General features: G+C 38.9%; 1 protein-coding gene across 1 annotated transcript in view; it reads left to right on the forward strand.

The window, feature by feature from the left end:
- The window catches only part of EFHC2 (EF-hand domain containing 2), a 58,422-nt gene extending 45,980 nt beyond the window's left edge, over positions 1 to 12,442 (forward strand). Inside the window, exons 12-15 of the mRNA XM_027881583.1 lie at positions 2,003 to 2,200; positions 2,774 to 2,866; positions 9,717 to 9,822; positions 12,124 to 12,442. Of these exons, the coding sequence (XP_027737384.1) occupies positions 2,003 to 2,200; positions 2,774 to 2,866; positions 9,717 to 9,822; positions 12,124 to 12,219 (493 nt within the window). The 3' untranslated portion in view covers positions 12,220 to 12,442. The remainder of the gene's footprint in view (positions 1 to 2,002; positions 2,201 to 2,773; positions 2,867 to 9,716; positions 9,823 to 12,123) is intronic.
- Positions 12,443 to 12,653: the final 211 nt, after the last annotated feature.

Here is a 12,653-nt window from a genome sequence, read left to right on the forward strand (position 1 = left end):
TAAATTCAGATTGCAATCTGTCTTATTCTTCTAGAACAACAACAACAAAAAAGTAAAACAAAAGATAGCAAAGCTGTGGGAAAAATTATTGCAGCTTGTTTCTTTTTGTCAGGAAGAGTTTAGATGGTTAGATTTTAATTCTGTTTGTAAGTCTTGGGTCCCACTCATCAGTTCCCTGGCAGTCACTAAAATATTCCTTAGTTCCCAAATGAGACAATAATTTTATCTGTGGGTTCTGGTGGTTTGATTGTCACTGACTGGATTGAGAAAATAAAAGACTTTTAAAATCCTGACAGTGGAAAAAAATCTGTGCCATGTGTGGAAATCCAGTATGTGGAAATATTCTGATGGCTGATGTTATCTCTGTGCCTCCAGCTCTACCAGCCCAGGGATTTGGAGTGCCAGGCTTATCAGGCAGCATTGTCCTCTTGTTTGTGTTTGCAGTGGTATTACTGCAGGATGCAGGAAAGAGACTCCAGTTTTGACTGGATCTCTGCATTCTGCTACATTATAAATATTAATACTCAGTAAGTGGCTTAACAATACTGACAAGATAATGATAATATCAGTAGATGGACTAAGTTTTGGTCATTAAGTTTGCATGATCTCAAATGGGGTTTGCTGCTGTCAACAACTTGTCTTTTCCTTGTATTTATTTCCTGCCACTGCAAATAAAGGATTGTTCTGATTTATTTAATGTGAAAAAAGCAGCAGTTGAATCAAAGTAGATACTCTACAATGTTTAGCATTCTTTTTTTAACAGCTGTGTAAGTGCAATCATATTATATATGTGAAGGGATACTTTCGTTTGAACAGGACCACATAAGCCTCTGAGAAGATCCGAGTGAAAAATTATGTTCCTTGTTAAAATTTTGCACATTTGGAAGGGTCCTAAGTTTCTGTGCTTTCAGGTCACATGTGGTTGTTAAGAGACCCATCACCAGATTAATTCAACAATTTGAGTATTCTCCAGCCAGCAGTTTGAGTCTTGTGTCAGAACTTTGTGAATCACTGCTAATTTCTTCCATTTGTTTTCAAGGATCAGTGTGTAATCGCAGTGATTCAGTATCCTCAGGGGTGCCACAAGTTACAGTGCTAATTGCATCAGCAATTATGGAGAAGTTTATTCATAATGCAGTTTATCCAGAAATATTATATGTAATTAATCTAATTTTGATTGAGACACACAGGCCTATGTTGATGCTTGCTGAGAAAAAAAATCTTGTTGAATGTGAGTGCAGCAGGGACAAATGTTTGGGAGCGTAGAGCCAGTGTAGTTACACTAAGCCAGGTTTGTCAAGAGGCCTTGTACAGCTGAGGGAGTGGACAGTGAGTGCCAACTCTGGCCTATCAGATGGATCTGAGGAACATTTCTTCTCCCTTGGACTGGGCTGATTCATCTGAGCAGCACATGAAGTCTTGGGAGAGCACATCTCAGGCTCATCTCTGCATGGGGTAGGATTCTCTGCTTTCAGTGTCCAGGCTGGTCTTGCTGCTGCCTCCAGTCTTCCATTCTTTTCAGGAGGGTTTGTTTGGATGTAATTTTCTTCCCTCTCTCTCCGACCAATTTCTGTTTCCCTTCCCACTGCTTTCCCCTGAAAGCTGCCCATCAGGCCCAGCTTTCACAATGCTTTGTGAACTTCCCCTGCCATTGTTATTTCTCTCTCTGTATTTTAGCTGCTGTTGTTGTGCATGCTTTGTGTTTACAGAGAATTAACCATGTGCTGCAGAATGCAAAATACAATTAGGGACAAAACAGAGCAATACCTTGTTATTTCACTGTCTTGTTGTATAAATGCAATGACAAAATTCACTCTGCTAATATTCCATACCAGGGTGGCATCTCTGGTAAAACTCCTCAGTCGTGATTAGTATGTATTTTTGTATTATAGCAAACTACTGAGAAAATGTGGACATCCTTCCTCCCACAAATTTTAGTTATTATTAACTGGTTTTAACTCATTTATTTAAAACTAACGTAAGCTGTTGTTTTTGTGAACAGAAATTGGATAGTCAGTGTCGCTGGTGGAGCCTTTTCAGAACACGAAATTATGACTCTTGCGCGTCACTACGGTGTGAGAGATGACAGTCAGACAGACCTCACCTTCATCCTTGCAGGGGCTCATGAAAAACTGAAGAAAAATAGCTTTGAGTATTTTGAGCAACTGTCTGCAGTGTTTATGTACAACGACCGTGAAAAGTAAGTTTCCTTTATGTATACTGAGCTGTTTTTTTGGAAGATCTGCTTGTAAAACGACCTGCCTACTGTTTGTTGCTGAGCAAATGATGTGTTGTGGCTAAAGAATATGATGTGTCATGTTAAGCCTCTGTCCACTTGAGAGTGGGCAAGAAACGGACAGAATTTTTGACTCTTTTTCCTTTTTTGTGTGGACCCTGTATCGTAGGTGCTGCACTGAACATTGTGTGACATCAGATACCCGTCCACAGGCAAGACACAGGAGTTTAAATCAAAGAGGAAAAATATTGATTTTAGGGAAAAAAGAAAGGATTTGGATTCTTTATGCAACTCATTTGCCCTTTTTGTTTTGTAAAGAATCACAGGAATCATTAAGGACCTCTGTATGGGAGAGAAAGACCACGATGTGACCTTCAAGTTTTTTGGCTTTGTAATAGTGAAATTTCATAAAACTTTTTTTTCTTTATCTCTATCCTGATATTCCTTATGTGTTTTACTATTCACAGAAACATTCACTTGGAGCAAACCTGGAAAACACCTAATGTGTACTTCTACCCCTCTGTTTCTGATGTGCAGGTGCGGAGTGCTGCCCTATGAGACGTGCAGGACTATTTGCAAGTCCTTTAGGTTGCCACTGTCTGATGAAGTTCTAGAAACTTTACTGACCAGGTAAGTCAAGGGCAGATAGTGTGAGCTGCCTGTATGGGTGCAAAACAATGCTAAGTATCTACTGCCCACACAAATCTTAAGAATTTCTCATGTATTTAAGATGAATCACTTCATGATGCAGATTTTGTCCCGATACACATGCAGAGTTTACTGTTTATAGAATATTTATCATCAACTGAGGTGCATCCATCTTAGTGACTTCCTTTTGTCTGGCGTGATAAATCATCTGAGGTTTGGCAGAATTCTGTGGAATTAGTCTTTTAGCAATCAGTTACTGATACCATTTTCAATGAGATTCACTTTTTTTACTTTAGTTTTTCATGTGTGTAAGGTAAAAACAGTAATCTTATGAAAGAACATTATGTGAGTTTGAAGAAGCACACCAAGATGAATCTAATGAAATGTCCTTGAATCAAGTAGACAGCAGCAGTAGTCCATAAAAGTGGTTTGTTGCTCCTATTAACCTCACCTGAAACCCATTTTATTGTAATTTTTGAAAAGGAAAAGAAATGTTGTCATGGTTTTGGTACTTTTCCCTAGCACATTTAACTGTTTTGAGACAAACTGCTTGGCTAGTTGTGTTAATGGGAATAGCACTGGAAAGAACTAGTATTGAGTGCACCTGTATTGAAGACTAGAGTTCCAAGTAAGCTGTGGTGCTTTGAAAACACTCATGTCTTGTTGAGTTTGGGTTTCATGGCCAGGTTTCCTGGTACTACGTGTAAATGCATATTCATTGATTTTGTCTTGCTCTTGTGGGAAATCCTTAAATGTTTTGTCTGTGCCTTCCATACTGTGTTAAAAACAGGAGCAGGTCTTGTCTTCTGTCATGTTTAGATGCTTTCAGGTAGACATGCTTCTTGATTTCAGGAGGAGTTGCAAACTAAGTGTCTGGGTTTATCAAATAATGAAAAGACCCCTGTCAGGCAGAAGTGTGGAATCCATTTTAATAAAGTTTCTTCATTTTGCAAGCAAGAATTCCTCTTGGAATCAAAACCAACAAGACTGCTTTAAGAAACCTAAGGGGTTGTTTTTCACAAAGCCTCCGTTTCTATACCAAAAATGTTTAGGATAATGTCTTGCAGTAGCCAGATACACATCTTGGGCAGTTTCTTTGCTGTTCATTGCTTCTGACAGTGACTTACAAGCATTAGTCATCAGAAGCTTGTCTGAATTTCAACAGTAATCTAAAGCGTATTTTTTAGAACTCCCACCAAGCTGCCCTGCACAATTGTTGGAGGACAATCGACATCTTGTGTTAGGCAAGGAGTTCTTACAGTTTCCACTTCTCAAGGGCTGAAATTGAATAGATGCACAAGGGACCGAGAGTTTTTATTTGTGTACTAACTCAGTTCTGATGAGAAACAGGCAAGCCTGACACATCATGGGCTCCAGGGACGTGTTTATTGTTTGTGAAATTGTACCAGGGAAAGCTTTTGTGCCCTGAACCGTTTCTCTCTTGAGGAGTCTGAGTGGAGTCAGTTAAGAGGGAAAAGCCCAGTACACTATAATAAAAATTAGAGATAACCTTAGAATTCAAGGAGGGGATAAAGGGCTGGATTTCACCCAGCTTTAGCCAGGTACCCATGACAACTGGAGGAGATTTCAGCTGCTGTAGGTTCTTTCTGTAGGTGATAGAGAAGGAGAGAGTTTATCTCCCCAGTTGGTATAAGAGCTTAATTTCTAAATTACCATCAATTTTCCTTGCCTTCTAAAGGGGCTATGGCCAACTTATCTTACAGATTTCTGTGTGAGAAAGGTACATAGTGTGAAGCTGGGCCTTGGAAATCAGTATGAGAAGTGGCTCCTATGATACTGAGTCTTGTGTAATGCCAGTTCTAAGTTACAGCATCAGCTGCTTCAAAGGTTGCAGTTCATATGGTGTCACAGCACTGCAGGTGGTAAGGAACTTGTCACATCCTTAATAATGTGTGCACTTGACACAGCTCAGGAAGTTTATTGTTTTATCAGGGAAAGATTTTTTTTTTGAAGTCTATTCAATAGGAGTTAATTTCCAGTAATCTGGAAAACAGAGTTGTATTAGCTCCATGAGATTTAGACTTTTCTCTTGCTTTCCTCCTGCTTCATGTAGTTTTCTTCAGCACTGAAGAATCATGAAACAGGCAGATTTATTGTTCATAAAGAACAGTCTCGCTCCTGGGGAGTGTGCCATTCAGTGTGGGTGAAGTTTGTCAATAGTATTCTTTCCCTGTTTCTTTTCCTTTAATGAGGAAACGTGTAATTTTGTGTCCACTGATGTGTCTGAAGCAAGGGGTGGTTGTGGTCCTACTGTGTCTATCTGTTTCTATGAAGGAAGGAAGTGGCTCAGTGAAAGTTATTGGACTAATTCCCACAAAATCAGTGTATATGGTTAATGCACCAGCTGGACCCTATTCAGCTATAATGTGATGCTGGACAATGTGATCAGATAATAGCTGACGACTGAAGCTGTGTGTTTATTCAGCTTTGCTATCTGAGATTAGGTGGCAAAGACTTTCTGCAGGACTTAATGACTGTATTTTTTCCATTTTGAAAGGTAAGAGTCTTAAAGTATTTATTATTTGCATTCATAAATTATACTGCAATGGTCTGTCACTTATTAAAGGCATGGGATGGGACTAGACATTACTGTCAAATTTCATGGTCACCTCCAAATGACCCAAGACTTTGTTTATTGTACCCAAAGACCACTCAGTTGCCACATAGTGCAGGGAGAATTATCACGAAGACTGGGGTTTCATAAGACATTTTCATATTTTCTGTCTAGTGTTCATTTATATTTTTAATTGTGGGTTGGTGAAATAGTAGGATTTAGGTACCCAACAATGTGTCCATTTTTCCAGTTCACCTGAGCTGGCACGTTAAAAAGTATTTCCTTTTGTCACCAGCATTTTCCCACCTTGTTTCCATTCACAGAACAATACAGACTTTTAATCACAATGTGTTAAGTGATGCAGATGGTACACAATTGTTTCTACCAGAAAACTACAGTAGTCATTATAAGCATTTCTTTAAATTTATGCAGACATAATTAACAATTATAGTTTGTTTAATAAATGAATTTTGCCAAAGTGCTTAAGTAATGAATTTAGGGTTTGTTTTTTTCTGTTATTTTTATTGACTGCAATGCTAAAGTGTATGCTAACAAGGACTTAAAAAGAGGCAATCCTTTCCCAGAGGATATATAAACAGCTGGCAGAGAGAAAAGATAAAAACAGAGAGAAGAAAGAGTGGATGACAAGTTTAGAAGTATTACATGTTGATTATTCTGCATTAATTTGCAAGTTAATTGTATGCCCCTGTTTTTTATAAATATGCATTTTAATTTTTTTTTAAAAGCAGTTGTGTAATTTTTCACCTTCTATACAACCAGGGTGAGTCTGTTTGACTCTGAAGGGGGCTTGTGGTTTTGAAAAGGTGAATCCCTTGTGCCTCAGTGGGCTTCCTACATGGTCATCCCAGTTCTCAAGTTACTAATAGACCAGGCCAGGCCACTCCTGCCTGCTCAGTTTTTCCCTGGACTGTAGTTGGTTAATAATTTTTTTACCTGTAATGTTTTTTTGGGCAGACCTTTTTCTTTAAGGAAGGAAACCCCCTTTCCCTGCTGCATCAAATGTCCCAGTAGCAGGAGCAAGAGTGGAAATGGTCCCAAGATCTTTTTCCTGCACTCTGTCTTCTGCCTGAGACTCCCTATGCCATTTGTGATGAAAAGGCTCTCTAGCATTCGTATTTGGATCTCTTAAAACATTATTTCTATTAGTCAGTATTCTGAGGAATTGATGGTTCAATTCATACTTGTTCCAGACATGAATAAATGTATACATGAGATGGTAGCCATGAATTAATTCATACTTGCTGGTTTGAATTTTCCATATGAGCAGTTTATGAGACTTTAGGTGACAATTTAGTCTCTGTACACCTGTGTTGCACAGAGACAATCAAAGAGGCTGAGGAATCCCTAACATCTTCTCCAAGGTTAAAGCAGCATGATGCTTCTGCTTTGTTATTATCAGATTAACTTCTTAATACATGTTATGCAAAACAGAGGATTTAAAAAAATTAACATTGAATTTTCACATAAATGTTTGGGTTACAGATTTCTTGATGGGAAAGAGAAAAAATACTAGGAGGTAACCTTTACTTGCCAAAACATCCTCAGGAATGGTCATAATGTGATTTAACCAGATTTTTCACACATCTGGAGTATTTAATTACAAATATATTTTCAGAAACAGAAATATTATTTTTGTAATGTCAAATTAAAATAAAAAGCCCTGCAAACTATGATAGGAATGGGGGAGTGACTTTCATAGCCTAAAATCATGTGCACTGGTGAAGTCATAGGGCGAAACTGAAGAGGCGCATGGTTTCAAGCTATCTTTGTTGCATCTTCTTGATAAGACAAATCTAATTTCCTTTCCTGAAGAGCACTATCAGTCTCAGTCTTATTAACTCCAGCCACTGAAATGTATGACATCTCTGTCCTAATAATGCACAAATTGATAACATCTCCTCAGTCCATCTGGGTGCTCTGAGCCAAATCGCTGATGTGTGCTTTTAGTAGATTGATACAATAAGTCACAGCAGTAAAGAGGCCTAAAGAGTAGATTCTTTTTCTTTCTGGATTATGTAGAGGAATATTTTAAGCTGCTTTCTGTGGCTATTTAAATATGGGATTGAAGGAATCCCATTTCCTCTGCCCATGTTAAATCTTTGGTATATAGTTAATTTTGTGCCCATGTTGTCATCTCAGTGCTGGGACATCAAAGGACTTTCCTCCTTGTTAATGTTTGTTAAAAGCAGAAGCAGTGCTTTCCTCAAGTTCATTGCCTTGACATAAAAATGTAAGTGATTACATGCCTTCACTTGCTCTTTGTCTAAAAATCCTGCTTATACAGCTCTGAGCCCTGGCAGGAGAATTAATCTTTTGACTTTTCACAGCGAGCAAACATTGTGATAACTACATCATAGTAAAGGGAAAAATAATTTGTTGTGATAGTTCTGAAATTCCTACCTATGTGCCATTGCTTTTCTTTTTCCAAGACTTCTAAGCTTTTTGGTTGTCTTCTTACTTCTAATGCTCCTTTCTTTTCCCTATTCTCACCTTCCAAAAAGACCCCTGCAACTAACATGCACATCCCAGAAGTTGGAATGATAATTTTCTCGTATATTGGATATATTCCCCAAAAGTAAAGCTTTATGGAAGTGTTAACTTGCATGTGAACTATGATAAAGAAGCAAGCTGTCGTTGGAGGGTTTCTCATGGCAGAGTTTCAGGCCCCATTTAGTGCTGGTAGCAGTAGCATTCTTTTCTGACTTTGCTTTCATCTTCAGCATAACTCACTGTACTTAACATTCCAGTTTATCACTAGCATCTCTGTTTATGGCTCTCAGTATATTTTATTATTATCTCTCCTGCTGACTATTAAATGCAAGGTGTGGGGGGAGGAGAGGGAGAGGATGAGCTGCAGTTTATTGCAGTTTATTTTTGTCACCGGATCTATTTCTCCTCCGGTGGGGTTTTCCAAGTTTGTGCTATAAATTCTCCCTTTAAGTGCTTTCATGCTTAATTTTTATCAGAACCCTCTGCAGTTACTTGGAGGGGTTTGAGGCCCATGTTTTGTGCACTGCTGTTTCTTTTAGAACGAGGGAAAATGATTTTCTAAGAGACTCGTTTCCTGGAGTTTGTTGCTCCCTTGCAATAGGATTTGTCTCAGGGCAGAGTTATTTAATCTAATATTTCCCAAAAAAATAAGAGGTTTTGGCCCTTACTAGGTGTGGATGTCTCAGTGAAGCACAGACACTTCCAGGGTGTGCTGTTGTGCCCAAACTGTGTCCCTTTCACAGGCAGGTGGTGTTAGGTGAGAGAGGTATCGTTCACAGAAGCTGCCAGTGCTGTATTTATAGCAGAGCAGTTGAGCTGTTCATTTCAAGAATGATTTAAGCTTCAGCTTGAAGGTATCTTTCAACATTTGACTGGTGCTGCTGAAAGAACAGTGCCTGAATCACCTCAGTGTTTCACTGGATTGAGGACTTCTGTTTCTGAAGCTGCTTCATCCAAATCAATGGCAGAATGATGATGTGGCTTAAAAATCTGCCCCCATCGAGTTTTATTTTAGTTCAGGGTAAGGATTTTAGAAATTGGAGGGAGCGAAATAGCATTTTCCACATGTACCTGTAGGCCTTAGCTGGCAGTATATATATCTTCATGTATTTAGGGGACAGTGATAACAGACACAAAAATATATTTATTCCAGGGAAGTAAAGAATGGAGCCATAAAACAACTTCCAAATGACAAGGCTTGTGATTCTAAAATCTGGCTGTTATTTGAGAGGTTAGAGAGCTGTATGTTTGTCAATTGTAAACGTAATCCAAGGCATGTGCAAGCAGCATTTCTGAAGGATTGCTTATTTTCAGGAAATGATTATAGAAGTCATAATTAAAGCAGATCAATTGTGTTACAGCACAGGTCTTTCCTATCATTCTTTTCTACACAAAGGATTCATACACTGATCATCCCAACTCTGTTTGTCACAAGTTGTGAGATCTCCGTGTTGGACAAGGTTGGGCAATGCTTCAAAGCTAAAATGAAATTTGTTGAAATGAAATAAAGACGTTAAATTCTACTGTAAGAGACAATAATAAGCTGTAATAATGTGGAAAAGAATGTATAATGTAGAAGTTCCTGACAGTTTGTACTGTGTTTTCACTCCTGACAGTGTTTGGGAATAGAGGAGTAAAAAAAATTATTATCCAAAAGGTAATGTATTTGTGTGTTGTAAATAACGTGATATAACTTTGTTAAAAATTCCCTTTAACCTTGAGTCATCACATGGATATTCTGTTTAGGTATGAAGATGACCAGAAGCAGGTGAACTATAACATGTTTGTGCATGGGCTGAACTGGAGAGAGAATCAAATCCGTCCTGTCCCGACAGTGAAGGGTCGTGTCAAGGTAAATCAGTGTATCTGATCAAGGGAATTGTGCAGCACATTGATATCATTTCTCCAGCTTTAACAAGAGTGTCTTATCCAGTGGACACTACAACAACTTTCATATTTGTGTATTTATGCCTGTTTTCTTCAAGTAATTAACTTTTTCTGGGAGGTTTAGGATGAAGCAGAGCAGTCAGACAAGTTTGAGGAGATGCCTAATAGGTATCACATCTCTGGGACATCTTTAGAGAAGAAAACAAAAAGAGAATGGGAAACAGGTGTATTTGTCCATGGACAATGGGCATGAGTGTTGTTTCCCCCCACAAATATCATTGTCACATGTCAAATGAGCTATTTTCTTGCTGGAATACTTTAAGGTCCACTGACACTGAAGCAAGTAACTATGAATTTTGTATAACTCCATAGAAAATTGTACACAACACACCACAGCACTGGTGCTTGTACAGTGTGAGAAGTACTGATGGATCCACTTTGTATATGTGCACCAGCCTGCGACTTAGGGGAAATAAAAATGTGGTATCAACAAACTGCAGAGGTTAATCTGATCTTGCCATCTTGTGCCGAGTGGAACATTTTAAAATAGATGGTCCATAAGGCAATTATGCTGAATTTAAAAAAAAAACCACTTTGTAAGAGATAAATCCAAAGCCCCTTCTGCCAACACATCATTTTGCTGTGCTGGCCTAGCAATGTGTTGTACAGAATGTGTTTGATTGTATTCAGACCATTTAGAAACATAGCATTCCTTTGAATTCAAGTTCAATTGTGACATGGTTTAAGCTAGTATTCCTCAAGCACTGTGCTACTAACCTGACTTCTCCCTCTTACCTGACCTGCCAGCTCTTTCTTCTGCAGGATCTCAAACTGTCAGTGATGTCTGAGGGCCCAGTTCTCTGGGGGTTTGCTCTGCTTTCCATGGTGGTTTGTTTTTCACATTGTCATTGAGAAGAAATTTTCCATCTTAAACAGATAAAATAAAAGCCCTTCCACATGTTTTAAGCAGCAGTGCATTAGGTTTTGTTCAGGGGGTATTTGTTTTTACAGAAGAATTATTTCAGTGCTTAGGTTATAACTCAGTAATTAAACAGTGACTGATCTCGGTGAATTGTGTCATGGTAGGGACCCTCGTGGGCCTCGGTACCACAGACTCAGAAACTCTGACCCTGTGCCCAGGGGATTTTTGTCTTCAAGGTGGTGCTAAGCTCTTTACCCAAGAGCAAGGCTGAAAGAAGAGGAGGCACAGATAATTCTTGCTGTTGAATATATTCAACCACTTTTGTCCCCTCACAGGGTGGCTTTCATCGCCACCGAGCACCTCTGGGAGGTGAGGGGAGGAGGTGGCTCCGACACGGTCAAGTTGGGGTGCAAGTGGTGGTGGAACCAGGGTGGGGAGGAAAAGGTGCTTGTGAGACAAGCAGGGGGGTTAAAGTGTTGTTGAAATTTATGTTCTGGGTATTTTTATAATGTGCCAGCAAGGCTCACCTCGTACAGGTGATCAGAACATACGTTTCAGAACGTATGTTCTGAAACGTATGTTCTGATCACCTGTACAAGGTGAGGGTTTGTTTGGGTATGAAAGAGGTGTTGAGCCAGTGGGTGCACTTTAGGGGTGTGGTTGATGCCTGAGATCCCAGCTGAGAAGGCTACATGGAGTTATGAGAGGAAGTTTAAAGCTGAAATCAGACAGAAGAAAGCATCGATAGAAGTGATAATCGGTCGTCATCGTGCTGGGATAATCAATTCCCATCAGCTCCAGAGCTTTGCTGTCACTGTCATTCTCATACCCCACACTGTTTTAAATGGATGGCAGTGTAGTTTATACTGAGTTTTATTGATTGTGTTATTGTGTTAGGTAGCTGCAATGCCTAGGCTGCCTTTGGTACCGTACAAGAATAGTTTAACAAAGAGGTAAATGCAAAATGGAAAAAAAAAAATCAGGGAAAGGAAAGGATTTAAACCTTGTTCAACTTTAGAATTCAGTTGTCATTCTGTACATGACTTACCACGAATTAATAGCAGTATTTGGGGTACAGTACCTGTACGTGACAGCTAAATTTCTGCAGCAGAGTTGTGATTGTTTAGCTGGCTTTTTTAATTCTTTATCTTGTTATTTTGTATGATTTTTGGCGTTGAGACATGGATGACTTTAGAATTTCCAGTATAAGCATCTTAATAAGGAAAATTTTGCAGATCTGTCTGTGGAACTGAGGCAGCTCATTCAATCTTGTATTGATCAGCTTTTAATTATTCTTGTTTTCATTATGATATAGTAAGATATTCTCTGCATTACTTATTTCAGAAGGAAAGTGACTGGAACCAGATACCAACAACCCTTCCTGTGAAAGAGATCAGATACGTACCTCTTCTGGATGATCTGTTCGGCAAGGAAGAATAATCTCATCTGTGCAAGGCGCTGCTTTTAGATTAGTGCTTCAGCTCCAAAGATTTCGTAGACAGATACTGAAAACATTTCTTGTAAAACAAGAAAATATATAGGTTTTATGGCATTTAATTTCTTTTTCCAACATTGATGCATACTTGTGTGTTTTTGGAACCCCTTTTAAATCAGCAGTACTCTGTCATACTTACACAAGCATAATTAAAACTATATCCCCTGATCTTTGTGTCTGGTTATATGGAGAATTTGCAAGTATTGAGAAATCTTTGAGTCAAGCAGCACACAATCTGACTGACCCCACTTTGTTCTGCAAACAAATGTTGTTGGATGACCTCTTCAAATGCTAGGTCGGACTGCATTAGCACAATAATGCAATTCCATTCAAATTTCCTCCCTTGCCCTTCAGCTCGTATCTGTATTTTTGCTGTATC

This window comes from Empidonax traillii, unplaced genomic scaffold (assembly GCF_003031625.1).
Source record: "Empidonax traillii isolate 1590-97213 ecotype Southwest subspecies unplaced genomic scaffold, ASM303162v1 scaffold1:size7828297, whole genome shotgun sequence".
In the NCBI taxonomy this organism is placed as follows: Eukaryota; Metazoa; Chordata; class Aves; order Passeriformes; family Tyrannidae; genus Empidonax; species Empidonax traillii.